Consider the following 17686-nt stretch of genomic DNA (forward strand, 5'->3'; position numbering starts at 1 on the left):
AAAAGCACAACTGAAATAAAATAAATTTGTAAGCTGGAAAAATACATTATAAACTTATATTCAAGAAACATTCTCTTTATAATTAAAAACCTACTTGTAATAATTAAAGTAGGATTTAGAAAAGAACTTGAATTTAATTTTTAAATAGGTGGCCTTTGTGTATACTTTTCATCATTTCATATGTACAAGCCCAACCAGTACCTCTGCCTACCTGTGACAGAACACCTGAAACAAAAAGACACTGAAAAGGAGTTTTTAAACAAACAAACGAACAAACAAACAAACAAAAAAAGATCAATATTCATTTTCCAGGAAAATACAGTATAATCAGAAATTTAAACACATGCTTCCCTCATCTGTATTAAGGCCTAAGAGACAGATGTGCTTTAATAAAAGCAGACAGTATGAAGAAAAGTCCTTCCACTTTTCTCTTCAAATTCCTGTAACAGCTCATCTATTTCATTTTCCATGTCTTCTGTGTGCTGTATCTAGAAGAGAAAAAAGACTAAGCAACCACACTCCAAGGATATGATGCTGTTTAGAAAACTGTAATAATCCCAGGCTTTTGGCTCCCTGGGAAATCTAACCCAGCAGAGGCTGTGCCCGACAGTGCAGCCCTTGGGTGCTTTATTGACATTGCCAGCACTCCCAAATGCACAGATATTCTGCTTTATGTTTATCTGCAGATCCTTCCTTCCCCAACCCACCCAACTGGCACTCCACTAGCACTTTGTCGAGTAGGCAACATCCCTCCCCACCAGCTTAGAACCCTCCAGAATAGCTCCAGGCACACACTGAACAGATGGCTAAAATTTCAAGTCCTTGAACCCTCTTAGGCTTTTTGAATCTGGAAAGGATTTGAGACCAAAATAGACCACACTGGTTGGAGTTAAAAAAAAGAAAGCCTGTTGCCACCCTGGAATAGGTGAACTCCTCAACCTGGGCAGTGCAAAAGGACACAGGTCCTTGCTCTGCTCTCAGTTCTGTTGTCTGAGTGCAGCTCATTTCAGTCTTACACCAAGGGCTGGGGCACCAGTGTTTTGTTCCACATCACACACACAGCCCTGTGGTGCTATGAAACACACCCATAAAGGGATTTTTTTCAAGAATATTGGGATTCAGAATGCAACTCTGACGTTTAAGTCCCACCTAATTCAAATTGTTTCACTTTGGAAACCACGAACCCGTGGTTAAGTTCATCTGTTTGCCCAAGAGCTCTGAAAATAACCAGGGGAATCTGGGAACTTACAATCCTTGACACGGATTTTACTGACCCCACTTCTGCAATATGCAGCACCTTTCAGGAGCACTAAGCAAAGCCCAGCCCCCTGTGCAGTCCCAGGCACCCCCAGGCAAAGAGCCCTCTCTACTTACACACTGGCAGAGCTCACAGATAAGGAAAGCACCCAGAGTGGCCTCCTCGTGGTTATCCTGAATGTCCACATTGATCACATGGACTGGCTGACACGTCTCCTGCTCTCTGGAATTTAAATCTATTTGAAAACAAAACACACGTAACAGCAAAACTCGGGGTGGAACTGTATCATGTTTTACACACAAAGTATTAACAAGGCTTTTAAAAATGCATAGGCACTGTCACATCAGTCTTTCCCAAACCAGTTTTTAGAATATTTTTTTATTTAACATTGTCTTACATATTGTCCCTTTCATTTCAAAAACAAGAAACGGATTTTGGACACAGAATAATTCAGATTTGTGGAAGGGTCACGACAGTTTATTTGCCCTGCTCAAGGAAGGTTACTGCTCACTTTACTCTTTAAAGACCACGATCAGGAGTCTCAAAAATCAAGAAGGATTTTGGGCTTCCTCACCTGGAGGGTTTTAATTGCTCCTTTTTAAAAAAAAAGCACTGTTCATCCAACACTCTGAATGTGACACTGCAAGGTGAACTCCTACAAGCCAAGCACTGACAGTCACATTAAAAAATCCTAGCTTTAATGTGTCCACTTATTAACAAGGGGTGGAGGGGAAAAAAAACCTCCATCCTTTTCCTACTAGTGGGCCCCTGTACTATTGCTGTGCCTCTCTAACACCCTTCCTACTAGACATAAAAGTTCTCTCCCATCCTCATCCTGCACCTTCATTTTGGCAAACCCGTTGAGGTCCCCATGGGTTTCACACCCAGAGCCATTTGGGCTGATTGTGAAGGGCATTATTACCATGAAGGGAGAGAGATGCACAACTGGAAAACCAGCAAGGGGTTGATCTTCCCCTCCCTTCCTCAGGAGACTCACCTAAAACATCAGAGGGAGAGCTGCTTTCTACGTGAGACACGCTGCACTTGCTGAAGGCCCCCTCAAGTGCCAGAGCTGCCCTCAGAACTTACTCACACATTTCAGCCCTTCCCTTAAGCATTCAGAACGCTGACTGCTCGCTTTGCAGGAGCCCAAATGTGCCCTGCACTGCCTGGGATGTGACCACTGAGGATGGAAAAGCCAAGGTGACAGCCCTCTAAGTTGTGTGTATGATACTAATTGAGCTGGCTGGTCTTTCAGTGTGAAAGGAACCCCTTAAATCCTGTATCCAGCATTTCCAGAGGCAGACAAGGTTTCTCAGCCCAGGAACTGAGTCACTGCTGAGAGCCCAAGGTTTTGGGTGAGTTCACACGGAGCCTGTGCACTGAGATCATGTGGCACCCAACCCCCAGCACACATGCCTCTGGCACATCTCACTTTGACTCATGCAAGGCAAAGCCATGTCACGTTTGCACAGTGTTAACAGCACTCAGGAACAGCTTCTCCACCTGTACAAGAGGTATTTAATGTGGATAAACTGCTCAGTAGGTCACAGGAAGCCTTCTGCAGGGAAGGGAAGTTGCATAAGGAAGAGATCTTAAGGCTTTGCTGCTCCATCAACCCAGGGTGGAAAAATGCTCATCTCATACAACTTGCTGGTTTCTGAGATCCATGGGCATTTCCAAACCAAACGTGTTACCTGAGTTTCTACAAATTTCCTTATGTCAGCCCTTAATATTGCTAAATATACACTCTCCCTGTAGCTGCCAACATCTTTCAGAAACAAGTGCTCAGCCATCCCAGCTCTGGTACACAAAGTCTGCATCAATGACTGCAAGCTCTTGTCCCCACTCGTGTTCCAGCAGCAGTAGTTGGAGGAGACAGAGGTGGTTCCAGATTTGTGAAGGACTTCAGGGAGGAGGGGGGGGGAAGCACCCAAAGTTAACTTGGTTTATCAGTTCAAGGTCCTTACCTTCTACTACTTGATCATAGACTCTTTCTTCACACGTTAGGATCAGATCAAAAACATCTTTGCAGTTCTGGAATCTCTCTGGTCGTGGCTTGATTCTCTTATTTCTGTCCAACATGTGTAAAATCCCATTCTGTGTGTATCTGAAGTCGCTTGAGTTAAGTACCTTCACTTTAAGACAAGTCACGTTTTTGAGCAAATGACCAGTACAAGTTAAATTATTACAGTATCTTTAAAATAAGATTCTTTCTGTTTGCAAATATAAAGTTCAATGACCATTAAAGAGACTCCCAAGACGACAGTGTGACCCCCATCAGGGTAATTCATGCAGAGACCTGCCACTGTCACCAGTGCAATGGCAGGACTTTAGGAGCTTTAGGAGGCCCTCAGAAGAGCTCAGAAGGACAACTTTTCTTGGGCAACTATTTTTATATCCATAATGTTTAGAACACACAGCCTGCTCTGTTTGCATAAGCAGAATGTCCTACATTCACTCCAGGGGCCTCCCTCTTCAAAGGCAATTCCAGGGTGTTTGTGGTGTCACCTGTACAAAGCCCCACCTGGGCCTTGGGTTTATGCAACTGAACTCCCAAAGAAAGTCAAGGAAATAACAGAAGCATATCCCTTAAAAATATCCCAAGATACATTCCCATTTAGGGAATAAGAAAAACACTGACTTTATGCCTGTCAGAGCCTCATCACCGTGTGAAAGGAATCTGTTATGCTGCCTGGGAGCTATATTTGTGCTGCTACTGTAACCTTGAGGTTTAACATCCTGCATCCCCCTTTCAGGCAGGATTCACCAATCCCACTGTTTCCTGAGCCTTCTGGGACACACAGTTCCATCAGGAGCACTCCAGGGTTGACTGTCACACGAATCTACTCGCTTGAGTAAAACCAAACTCCCTCTGAAAGCCAAGCTTTATGGGCAAATCAGGAATGCCAGGAAAGGTTTGAGTGGAGAAAGCCTGGAGGCAGATGCACCTCTTCCTTACTTTGACACTGCTGTATTTTTAGCCATCTAAGTAGGTATTTTTACATTCAAACAGCAGCCTATAATTTCTTGAGGTAACAGGATTCTGAGAAAAAAAAAATCATTAGTAGCAGTATGTGAGGGGTCATCTTGGCTTATTTCCTTGCTGAAAAGGTCACATAAATGTATTTCTTTTCAGAGAACAGTCCTAATATTTTTGTAACAAAAGACCAACAACTTTCTGCCTACCTTTTTGCAGCTGCCCTCTGGTAGCCCAAGTTCTACTCCCCCTTGGTAGCCAGATGTGCACCATGTGCTCCAAGGTGTTCTCGAACAGTCTTCAAGCAAAAAGCCTCCAAAGCTTTTAAATCTTTCAAGTGTTTAAGCTCTATCAAGAACTGAACCCATCTTTCTACCTATTAGATCTACTTTATGTTGAAAATATACTCGGTTCTTTTGTGTCTGCACCACTGCACTTCAACTACTTCAGAATTCTGCACCACAAATGGAATGATAAGCTATTTATCACAGATATATGTAGTAAATTCTCTCTCTCAGTCAACTGACTTGGACCACATTTCTTTTCTCCAGGTCGCTCCCAAGCTTTTTACCACTCTTCTTTCCCAAAAGATTTCTCCTTATATTATTAAAGAATTGTCCTTCATAGCCCAAAGGTCTCTCACAAGCAGCTCCTGCACACCAGCACCCACTTCTTCCTCTCAGCACCTCTGTAAACTCTCCTTGGGTTTGTCATGCTTGGAAAAAAAAAAAAAACAACAAACACTTTGATGAAGCCATTTCAGACCTCTGGTTATTTCTAGAGCATTTTGAAAATGACTGCATTTTCAAAATACCATTTTCAAAATACCTGTCAACACCTGGCTGTGCTGCTTTGTTCTGTTGGAAGGGGAGCCCTTTCCGGGCTCTGTAGTCCTCGTTTCTACATCATGCAGTTCAAGGGGAAAAAAAAAAAATCCACAACATCCCACACACTTTTTTGGGTTCTCTTTTTTCCCTTTCTAGGATAAAATGTTGCTGGCATCTGTCCCCTAGCTTTCCTGACTGAGCCTGGAGACAGAATTACGCATATTCCAAAAACCCACACAAGCTTTCTGCCTCACAGCCGAGCTTTCTGCTGCCAACTTACAGCTATTTTTTTTTTCTCCTCCAAGGGTCCATCTGCCTATAAAAGGAGACTGAAATAAGCAGTTAAAGATTCATGACACTTTCATATTTGGTTGCCTGAAATCTTTTTCACCTGGCAGAAAGGAGCACAGCACCCCCCAGCAGGCAGGGGGATGTGCTCTCCATGACTGCCCCCAATGCATGATCACAATCCAGCTTCTTCCTCTCTGTGAGCTCAGGTGAATGCAGATCCTACAACTCATTAATGGTTTTCACTACACTGCCAGATGTGGAATCACTGAAGTCAGGCTCTGCTTTCCTTCCAACAGATTTTAACCCCATGCTCCCTATCCTGTGCATCTCTGCTCTTTCTCTTCAGCAGCCACTTCTTCAGCAGATCCTCCCAAGAGGATCTAATTGGGCAAAGAGCATTTGCTAAAATGTATACATACTTTTTAGTGTGTGTGTGGGGGGAATCTTTAAATTAATGGTTGGCACCCAAAGTTTCTACATCTTCAAACAAATCTGACATGCTGATTATTCCCTGTGGTGCAGGTGCCACCATATTCAAACACTGCTGTTCTTTGGGAAAACCAGCAGCGGAACAGAATGCTTCTCACACCTCCATTTGCAGGTCTCTTTTCTACACCATCTAAATTTATTTATTACTACCTGCATTACAAACAACTCACATTGTGTTAAACCCTGCTTGGTAATTTGTCTAAGAAGTAGATATTTCCTTAAAGGATGTGTGTGGGGGGGTGAGGCTGCCCAACCTTCTTCCACCTTCAGCATCAGCTCCTTTTACAGGGAATGAAAGCCTGAAAATGGGCCTGGGCACTACAAATCTACTTTCCAAGCTCGGTGATTACAGCTGCAAGAACTGCCTTCACTCCACAGCCAGAGCACAAACTGCCTTTCACTTGAACTGAAATTGGGTTGGGTTTAGTACAAACCAGTTTGGTCACAAGTCTTTCATGGTACTCTAAAGTCTAAACACTGAACCATTCTATGATTCTACTGGATTCAAAATGAAAAGAGAGTAGGTTTAGATGAACACTGGGGAGAAATTGTTCCCTGTGAGGGTGGGGAGGCCCTGGCACAGGTTGCCCAGAGAAGCTGTGGCTGCCCCAGCCCTGGAAGGGTCCAAGGCCAGGCTGGAGCAACCTGGGACAGTGGAAGGTGTCCCTGCCCATGGCAGGGGGTGGAAGGTCCCTTCCAACCCAAACCGTTCTGTGATTCTTTGATTCTAAAATAGGCCATTCCAAACCATAACAAACATACTAAGCTGGGTTAAGTAACATTTCTGGTAACATCTGTGCCTGCATTAATGACCTGCAAAGAACTGAACTTGTTTTTCCTCGTGAAGGACAACTACCTGGGATTTTTAAGCTACAAACTGCACCAAGAAGTCCAGCTGAGCCTGCACAAAGCAGCTGGTCCAAATATAACCACATGCCAGCCCTGCTCACTCCCTCAAGCCTGGCTGAGCCCCAAAGCTGAGGGTACCTACCCAAACATCAGCAGAAGCAGGAAACATCTTAAGTTTAAGCCCAGAGCTCAAATGCCAGTGACTTGTTGGTGCTGAACAGCTGAAACAGTATTTGGGGATGAAACTGGAGAGAAACAAGTTGTCAAAGGAGAAAAGAAATGGAGCAATGGGAAAACCAAAGACCTGGAGAAGAGACGGCACAGATATACTGAAGAGACTAAAGGAAGATAAGGATACCAGAGCCAGACCACAAGATGACTTTGAAGATGTGTGGCATGTCTGCCCACATCATCCAACAGCTGCACTTCAGCCAAGTGTGAACTTCAAGAGGAGTTTGGATTGCTGGAATTTCCAGTGTTTGATCACTTGGCTCAAACTACTGCCAAGTTCAGTAAGTGACAGGGACATGTAAAAAGGAATACAACAGTCACTGTCAGGACCACTGGGCAAGAAAGCTCAGAAGTGTCACCCATGACTTTTAGATGCTCTTCTCAGGTTTGGAAACCACTGCCAGGTTCCAGAGGATGAGCAGCAAATGTTGCAGGACTGGGCTGAGGGGGAAGAAGAGCTTTGAGGAAGCTGTGAGGAGAGAGAGAGGTCTGTGAGAGAGAAAGAGTCACCCCATTTAACATCTCAGGGAAGCAGGGGCTGCAACAGCCCTTCTCAAATTGCCTTCTGCTGCTCTCACTGCTTTGTGCTGTGAAACTCAAAGGTAATTTTCAGCTACCTGGAGTTAGAGCCGGAGAGGGAACCTCAGATAAAGCAAACCCCAAGCATTACAAACCCTAAATCAATTAAGCCATTTCATTTAAGGCATCTGGGAAACCTGAGAACACAATCACAAAGACAGCAGGGCCACTGTGGGACAGCAGCACGCAGGGGAAGCAACACGCTGGATGAGTCTGCAGGAAACAGTCCTCAGTGCAACACTGACTTAAAATTAATGCCAGTTTAAGAAATTACAGTCACTACCATGAAAATGGATTTGGAATTATTGTAAGGAAAAGAAGGTATAAGCATCCCTTATGCTGGCACAGAAGTTTTGTGTTAATAGGAGGTAAAGTCTTCAACGCTCCCCTCCTTCAAGTCAGGATGAAACTGCCAAACCTGGGCCAATAAATGAAATCATTCCAATTCTAAATGGATTTTACAAGAGTCCTCAGCCTCAGATAGGATCCTGCAGTCAGAATTCCTTAGAACATCTGTTCAGGACTCACCTTGGCTAAGGAAATAAACCTTCCAAAGACTAGCTGGCAGACTGACAGGATGGCAGAGATGTTTTAGATGCTGAAAAGCATTTAAGATTAGATTGGAGTCTGCAGTTTCTACTGTGTCCCTAAGTTCAAACACAGGGGAAATAACATTTTAATATTTCTGGTTTATATATTTTTAATAATTTTATATCTTTCCTTTTTAATGTAAATGAAGCCAAGATTAAAGGCATCCTGATCAGAAGTCAGACTAAAAAGTACTGAAAAATGCTGCGTTTGAAAGGCCTGGGACTTTGTGAAGTGTGTTGGTCTTATGATCCTTCATGGAGAAAAAGGGATTGGAATTCAGCTATGGCTGGAAGCATATTGATTCACACAAATGTGCCTCTTAGAAGCCTGTTCAAATCCAGTTTAATCACTGCTTCTGTTTCTAGGAGCACTGAAGTACTTTGAAAGGTATGTTAAGGAAGAAAATGAGACTTGTACTGCACTGCCTTTGGAAGAATTTTGCCACTGACAGGTAGGCCATGACTTCAACTATTTTTAGCTCTTGGAAGGTCAGGCTTCAAAAAAAAACAGAGAAGAAAAAAACCAAGCCCAACCTAAAAAAAAAAAAACAAACCCCAACCCTAAACATACCTAAAATAAACCATCCCAGAGTGGTCTCCAGACACAGAAGCTATCCTGCTGACCACTGCAATGACAGCTCAGAACAGAAGCTGACAACTGCTTATCAGCTCAAAATCCATGAGAAAACCTGATAAAATGTAAGACAAATACATGCATGAAGAGCTTACCTGAAGTTGAATTAAATAAGTTACTGCTCAAGACTGAGCTACAAGGCAATACCACATGGGCATCCAGCTTCAACATGGAGTTCACAGAGAAGAACCAGATCCCAATCACCAAGATTATCACTACCTTTTTTTTTTTGACAGAAAAGAATCAGTATGTCTTCAAGTGAGATGTACCAAGCCAGTTTTTCTTCTTCACTTCTGAAATTTTCCTCCTAACAAGCACACCTTTAGGAACATCTTGAGGACACCTTTTCCACCCTCCCCTCAATTTTATATCCTCATGTAACTGTGGAGCTAAAACTGGAATCCTATCTACAGTTACAGAGCAGGTCACATTAAAAGAGGAGGTAAAACACAGGGAAGAGAGCAAGAGGCCAGGTTTGCAGGTTAGATGCAGGCTGCCTAGAAATCCTAATTAAAAATGCCCACCTATCTATGGAAATCATTAGGCATCTTTAATGTGAGGGTCACAGATACACCAGTGTTGAGAAAAGGAGTTAGTCAGCATTGATAAAGGACCCAGGAGCTACTGCTGCAAAATTTTGGTCAAATTTCCATTTGAACAGTTCCTATCCCTGGGCATAAAAGCCCCTGCTGATGAAGATTTAAACTGGTGTTCAGCAAGTTTCATCCCTGACTAATTTTTGAGTTCACTTGAAGGCAGGGCTCACCAGTTTTGCTCTATTTTTGCTTCATCTTTAAAGTCACCACCATATAATTAGAACTGAGTCCTCAAACCCCCTCACACAGTTGTAAGGGGCAAGCAATCATGATCTTGGAAAGGTGGATCACACATGCAAGTACAAGGTGGTGTATCTGTACTACACACACAGCCCCAGAGGTGCTGTCTGGCCATGTCTCCTCCAGATTAGCAGCAGAATCTTCCTCTACTGTTGTCCTAGAAATAATAGAGGAATATTTTAAAAAAGCAACCAAAAGCCACATTCAGAACAGCTTTAAATGGTTTTGTCACAGCCCTCTATTAGGGCTCAGGGAATTTAAATGCTATATTCTCCAAATGCAATGGGGGATGTGGGTACTTATTTTAACTATAAGTTTTAACTACCACATCTTAAAAGGCTTTGAAGTACTTCCATTTTAGACACACTGTAACCACCTACTCAACCAAATCTCTTATTCCTGTGCTTCTTAAATGCAACATATGCCTTCAAGGTATGTGAGCCTGTGCTCTATATTTCACTAATTAACTATAATGAAGGTGCTTTTAGTCTCTGTAGAGTGGGTTTTTAATAGTTGTCCCCCCTTTTCACAAGTGAACAGGAGAGGTTCAGTGGATCTTCTCTCTAACACAGTTTTAACCTTGCTCTGAGGGAGGTCCAACACTGCAGCAGCTCTTTGCTGTTTGAAATCACTGCTTTCTGAACTTGGGGACATTTCTTTGGGCAGGGAATGTTCCATGTCCCTTACGGCCACAATTTCACTGAGTATCTGGTGTGCACAGTGCCTGGGATCCCTGCTGGCACGTGGGACTGGATGGAGATCACTCCCCAGCGAGGCAGAACTGGATGCTGAGCCCTCACACTGCCCGTGGCTCCTCGCTGCCATATGGGAATGGCCCCAGGACACACCATTTCAGAGCACAGGGAAAGGCTACAGGCGAGAGTCATGTCCACTGAGCTGATGAAAGCAAGGCTGGGGAACAGAACAAGCAGCTCAATCATATGGAAACACAGCTCCTTTGGTTTCCCCACCCCAATCCAAGCCCAGGAGAAGAGCAGGCCCTCCCCCCACACAGGCCATGTCCCCATGCCCACCACCCCTAGGAATTAAGGCTCACCCAAAAGGACTGAGGTCCCTGGGACCCTGGTTCACAAAAAACCTATTCCACACCTCGCTGATGAGAGTAGGTCTGCTTTTGGTTAAAGTCTTTACCCTCAAAACCCATTTCTGGGAATGGAGTTGATTTCTGTGCTGAGTCTTCAGTCTGAAAACCTCAAATCAGCCGAGAATCAAAAAAGCAAAGTCACAGAGGCAATTGCTCCTGCCCTATTTCCCTTGAAATGGCTGTTGTTTAAACCTGCTTTCCTTCATCCTGAGAAAAGGTTTGACTGTGACACTGCAGGTACATTTGGGGAACACAGCAACCGTGTCCAGCATGGAGCAGAACCACGATGGCAACTCCTAAACATGCTGAACGGGGGGGCTGGGCAGGCTTTCTGTTGTTTGGGGTTTTTTTTTTAAGTACTGCCATACTCAGTACAGCAGCAATGAAGGATGCAAAAAGGAAATCACAAGTCACTAGTGCTTGTTAAAATTAATTCTCAATTCAAGTTATTTTCTTTTGAAGCAGTTCTTTTAATCAAGATATGGATATGACATACCTCATTATGTTGGGTTTGCAAGATTTGCCTTTTTCTCTATAGGTGGAGGGATTAAAAAAAAAAACACCAACAAATAAACCAGCACATCACATGTGATACAGTAAGACTATATCCTACATTTTGAATTTTTAAAAAAAAAAAAAAAATCTTTGTTGGAAAAAAAAGAGTATCTAGAGTGAGTGCCCCAATTTTGTAGGTTTGTGGGTTTTCCTAAAAAAAAAAAAAATCAACTTTAAATATAGATATTTTTAAATCATGCAGTTTGACATTAGTCATGGTTTTTAGCAGTGTGCCTAACCCTGATCACCTCTGCTCTCCAGGATTAAATATGTTATTGGGCTCTCCTATGTCCATTCTTTATAATACACTATAGGGTTATTTTTTTCTTGGTGCACAGATCACGTACCACGAAATCCTCAGTGAGAAGGGTGAGCTCTTTAATGAAAGGTATCCTCTCTCCCAGAGAAAGTATCTGTAAACCTTACCTGGCAGTTTGTCTGAGCTAAATACAACATTAATGTCGAGGTGGTCGCTCTTCCCAGATCCATTATCAGGACAGTCTTTGCACTGAGAGCCTGTGATCCACAGTGCAGAGCAGGCAATGGACAATCTGTGAGTACTGATGTGCTTTCATTCAAGAGCTAAACATGTTAACACACTACAAAAGAGCATTTGGGGTGTGTGCATTGTAACTCAGCAATTTACAAGGGAGCATTAGAGGCCCACTGTAAAAAAAAAAACAAAAAACCTATAAACTGCAATCATTTTAAGTTCGCCAGTCAAGCAACTCTCTGTTCCTAATGCACAATGCCAAGTAATGAATTACACCTTTCAAGGATGAACCACACTGGATTTTTTAAAGAGGCCACGCCAACAGGGATACAGTTCTTTGTCTTTCCTAAGCAGATCATTGTACATCTGATCATATGTTGTTTTGAAGTCATAAACATTTGGCTTGTCCGGGGCCGGTCCTGGCAGTTTCACGTGAGTCCCCGTGCCAAAGGAGCGAACGCTGAATCCTCGTTTGCTGCAAGACAGAAGGGAAGGGGAGAGGGGAGGCAATTAGGCTGGATGATTTCCAACAGCAAAAGCGCTCAAGAACACAGTGAGTTTTAAAAACACCTCTCAGCAATCAGCCAAATCACAACCAAACAGTTCAGCAACCAAACTGGCAATCTGTGTACAGATTTCCTTGCAGTTACAGTCCAAACTCACACACCATTTCTAAAGGAGCACCTATATTTGAGAGAGATTTTCTTACAATTATGCTACACAGCTTTTTGGATGTTTCTTTTGTGCTTTCAGACACCCTGGATTTGCAAGAAAGCCTGTGTCTTGTATTTCCTTCTCAACAATACAGTAGAGGCAAAGATGTTTTTCTTTTCATTTAAGAAAGTAAGTAAAAGTACCAACTGATCAATACTTAAATGTTCTGCTAAAGTCTCTGGGATAATTACAGTCTTCTCACTCTTGCCCAAACTACCTCTGGTGTAGTTTAATTAGCCCAGGACAAACATTTGTGTGCCTGGCACTTTGCTCAAGTGCACTGCAAACCATCCAGTGTAATTACATTTATACAAGGGGGGAGATATTCTGCTGGTTGGTGCCTAAAACTGTGGGGTAAATCAGGGGTTGCTCCATTCCATTCTTATGAACAACCACTTGTTTAATAGTTCTAATTAAAATAAAAAAAGGGAGGCAGGAACCTGGTTGTCTTTAGGGGTAATGTCCAAATGTTCTTTCTGATTAACTGAAATATTTGTACTTGAGCCTCAATACATTCTTCAGTAATATTAATAAACATGACAATACATTTGTTGAATAACAGGACCAAAAATAGACTGTTTTCTCCTGGTCTAATGGACAAAGTTACATGGTAAGATACTGTTGCTGTTGTCCAGAAGTCCTGAAACATTTGGGTCTATAATGACAATGTAACTTCAAACAGGTCAAGACCATGACTTAATCTATTTTTTAAGGACTCCCACTTCCACCTTCAATGATTTTAGCAGAGGCTGAATGGAGTGAACGATGTTAAAACAAAAAGCAGGCAAACAACCCAATGCCTGTGCCTTCCCACTCCCCAAAACCAAAACCAAATTTGTAGAGTTTGCCCCTGAGAACAGTGAACAGGAGACTGGGGACCAGTGCAAGAGTCACTCCTTGGTCAGCAAGGAAATCCAGAAGACACCAATACAAGTTGCCTGTTTGCCTTCAAATGGTGCCTTCAAAGTGATCCAAAAATGCTTCTGTGCACAGACTACTGTGATCAAGTTCTGCCCCATGCTCAGACACTGCTCTGCAACTATCAACACTTATTTCCTCTCATTCCTCCTATAAGGACACAGCCCCTCCTTTCTCTTTTCTTGCTTCCCTACTTTTTCCTCCAGCAACTATTTATAGGTCCCTATTTCTGTAAACAGACAGGATACATGATGATTTTTTGCTTCTTTCTGCAGGACTAATGACTGAAAACGGATGCAAGTGGAAAAAAGTGCAATTCTTTGCCCCTCCCAGCCCTCCATCACATGTAACTGGTGCAGTTATGAGTCACTGGTAATTTATTTTCCCTGCAATACTTTCAGACCCATGTTTTTATTCTGCTGCTTCTACTGGACACAAAGTGAGTCATAATATGTATAGAAGAAACTGCAATGCTAAGGAAATAATTCAAGTTGATTTTTTTCTTCTATGGTTTCCTCCTAACTTTTTATTTTTTTTTCTTTTAATATTACTCTTTGAAAGAGGTCTGTTTGCATCACAGGCATCAAAATCCCCCGTTGGAAGTGTCCCTGAAGTTTGTGTGATCTCATATAAAAACAAAACAGAAATCTTCATTTGGCATTCCACACATCAGAAATTTGTGCCTCCGAGGCCAGTGACCCATTGAAAATTACTTCCTTGCATAGCTGGAACACGTGTTCCTCACGTGGAATTTCATGCTTTGTACCTTCGCAACTGGTCGTGTCAACTTTTACATTGTTTACACATCAGGTAAACTGCTACGAAATATTCTAGAAGTGTTTCAACACCTTTCTTGCAACAACTGGGGCAGAGGGGAGGGAAGGATGCCTGCACAGAGCCTTTATTCACCAGCCTGCTTTAATTAAACAGCTGGAGAGATCCAGTGCAGCGAGTCACCGAGTGTGTGTGCTCCTGTGGCACAGCCTTTTCGGGATGCACAACTCCTACAAGACAATGTGTATCCAGTATTTGTTCTTGGCCTGGCAAAACTACCCAGGAGATGGAAAATAATGAGCTCCAGCTTTGTCATGAACAGCAAAGGGAGACTAACAGACTATCCTAGCACTGATTTCTGGAAACGTGGAGCTTAAACATTTACAAAACTATAAATGGTGCCAAATTTCAGGAAGTTGTTTCTATTAATAGCATCAAGACTGACGTAGATAAACTACCAGTTTATTAAGGACAAAGTGAGTCAGTGTACAGGTTCATTTCTGCTCACCTCAGTCCAAGCCCAGAGCTCATGACAGTGAGTTCATGTGCACTACTCATGTCCCTCCACAAACCCTGAGAGCTCCCTGCAAACACCCCCTGTCACTGGGACACAACTGCTGCTGAAAGCAACACAGCACTGCACCAACCCAGCACTGACCACAGGGCTGGCACCACTCAGCTTCACTGACAGGAGAAATATCCATCTGTGCAGACTGAGATGGGAGCTTCTGTCCACACCTTTCTTCTGTTTCATTGTTGTTTCGAGATCTCACACGTTCTTATTAAGGTATTTTTTCAGCTTTCTCTACAGTCATAACAGCACAGCTTCTCTTTACAGTGGCCAGTAGTGAGTATTACTAAACTTAAAGCAAATGCAATGAATCCTGCAGTGCCACTGCAGCTGGTAGTGGTGAGGATTTTCAGGGGACCAATCACTAATTTTAACACAGCCCTTTCCACAACATGTAGCAGGAAAATAACTACCAACAGTGCCCTCCTTGTAGGCTGCTTAGAAAGCATACTATGCCATTCAATCAACCTAAAAAACCCACCCCCCAGACAACCCCACACTGTTAAAAAGCAGGACAAAAGAGCTGGTAACTAAATTTTGAATACTACTAACTTGCTGTAATTTGCATTATCACTAACAAGATGTCAAATGAAGTGCTTTAATCTAAAAATCTGAGAACATTTCCTTCTTCTTGAGGGCTTATTAATATAGTTTAAGTAGGAAATATAAATGCCAATATCTCACTGCATTTAGCTGCTGACAGATGATGCCAGGAGAGAAGCTGTGACTAACAACTTACACAAACAGCACTGGTGTTCTCCCACAGGGTCAATATTGAACTGCAAGTCTTACCATCAATATGAAATTTAAGTTTTGATATTTAAAACTCTCTACTGTCACTAAGACACTCCTAATTTCCCAAGACCTTGTTTGGAATATGTGGCTTAAGTGTGTAAGGTTTTCATTACCAGCAGAACAGAGACTCTGAACTCAGTAACTTCCTTTCAAGGCCATCAAGGTATTATCAAGCAAACACACACAAACGGAAATGTGGCAGTTGCTGCATAAAAACATTTGGTTACAAGAGAAGAGTTAACTCTTCTGCCTCCCTCCTCTGTGTTTGAGGGAGAACCACGGCCTGTCTGCATGCTCTGTGGTAACAAAAGATAAAAGAAGGAAAATAAAAGTCAGAAAGGCCCACAGAATGTGCTGGGTTTGGCTGGGTTAATTTTCTTCTCAGTGGCTAGCACGAGCTGTGTGTTGGGTTTGTGTTGGTAACAGAGGGATATTCTGTTATTGCTGAGCAGTGCTTGCACAGCACCAAGGCCTGTTGTGCTTCTCCCCCCACCCCAGCGGGCTGAGGGTGCACATCACGTATGATAAATAATGCAGGATGAGTAAGATGTGACCCAGGGACTGGTTACACACACACCCAGCCTGACAAGGAGGAGCATGTCCTTCTGCACAGCCCTTATTGCTGTTCCTGTTTCCCCTTTGCTTCCATGTCCCAACATACCCCTGGGGTGATGGCTCTTATCCTACCAACAAACTTCACCCAGACCTCCAGTCTGACTTCTGTTGGAAAATTAGAAAAGTGTTTAAACCTGGTTGACTGCAAAACACACAAGCACACACTGAAGGCTGGACCCCAGACTCTGTTTTCTGCACTTCTGATAGAATTTGTATCCTTTAAAAAGTCTTATAATCCACTAACAACATACTTTAAAGTTTCATAATTCCTCAGTTTCTTCCTCTTTTAATCACGTGTTCTTTCCAACTGCAGTGCAACACACAGCAAGACACTGCCTGAACTGGTGAGGCAGGTGGGCTCTGAGCCAGCACAGACGTTTTCCTGACATTTACTGGCAAATCACCATCCTCGTTCCATGGGGCAGTTATTTCCTTATCTTTATTTTGCCGTTTAAACAACTACTGCCGTAATTACAGAAAATTAAACATTTTCCAAATAAACACGTTCTGTTACGTTTTAATTCAAATTTTAAGGGAGAACAGACTTTAAAAAAAAAAAACAACAAAACCCGAAGGTTCCCCTGCTACATTTGCCAACCCTCGGTCACACCGGAAGTGATTTATTTCTTCTGCAAAAACGCGAGAGGAAGGAAAAGGCCTGACGCTGGAAGTAAATTTAACTTCGTCATTAGTACTCAGGTTGCAATTACAACTCAGTTTCAGCGTCATTAGCAGAAAAAAACAGCATCATGTTTTCACGGGTAACATCTGATGCCAAGTTTAAGCCTTAAAAGCACAAAATGCTGCTCACAGTAAGATGGCTGCCAGAACCAGATGCTTCTATTATTTATTCCTTCGAAGGTTATTGTTTTTTATTTAAATGTAGCACACAACCTACAGATAGTTGTTCGGCTTCTTGTGCCAGCTACACAATATACTTCTTGTGTATTTCTAATGTGAATGTTTCTTTGTAGAACTTTAACAAAATAAACCCAACCACCTTCATCATGTTCCTGCAGTGCAAAGGGAAGGTTTAGGGACATGATTTCAGGCAGATCAGGTCTCCTCCTGTCCGTCAGTCCATCCTCAGTCTCCCATCCCCCCTTTTGAATTCAGCCAAGCTGAAAACACCTAGAGTCCTAAACAGATTAACACTTTTAATCTCAAAGACATTTAACATTCTGACCCAAACACTTGGCCTGGTTTTCCCGCAAGAGGAAAGGGCTCCCTTTCAGGGCATGGAGTGGTTCCAGTCTTCATAGGATGTTACAGGGTTGGGATGGGCCTCGAATATCGTTTTGTTCCACCCCCTGCCATGGGCAGGGACACTTTCCACTAGACCAGGTTGCTCAAGGCCTTGCCCAACCTGGCTTTGAACACTTCCAGCCACAACCTCTCTGGGCATCCCCTGCCAGTGCCCCACCACCCTTTCTACCGCAGTAAAAAAACCCAAAAACTTCTTCCTAACATCTAACCCAGAAATTTCCCCTCTTTCAATTTGTACTCCTTGTCCCTATTAATAACTCAGCTCCTGACGGAGAGTCAGTCCCTCTCCGGCTTTCCCGTGTGCCCCCTTCAGATG

At 43.0% G+C, this 17686-nt stretch overlaps 1 protein-coding gene across 1 annotated transcript; it reads right to left on the reverse strand.

The window, feature by feature from the left end:
* Nucleotides 1-194: 194 nt before the first annotated feature.
* Nucleotides 195-12172, reverse strand: SSU72 (SSU72 homolog, RNA polymerase II CTD phosphatase). Its single transcript, XM_008925620.3, has 4 exons — nt 11651-12172; nt 3229-3391; nt 1375-1493; nt 195-488 (listed from the first exon to the last, which is right to left on the reverse strand). Exons 1-4 carry the CDS (start codon nt 11711-11713, stop codon nt 387-389), a joined length of 447 nt encoding a protein of 148 aa, XP_008923868.2. The 5' UTR covers nt 11714-12172; the 3' UTR covers nt 195-386.
* Nucleotides 12173-17686: the final 5514 nt, after the last annotated feature.

The sequence above is a fragment of the Manacus vitellinus genome, unplaced genomic scaffold (genome assembly GCF_001715985.3).
Source record: "Manacus vitellinus isolate BGI_N305 unplaced genomic scaffold, ASM171598v3 scaffold_46_pilon, whole genome shotgun sequence".
NCBI classification, from domain to species: domain Eukaryota; kingdom Metazoa; phylum Chordata; class Aves; order Passeriformes; family Pipridae; genus Manacus; species Manacus vitellinus.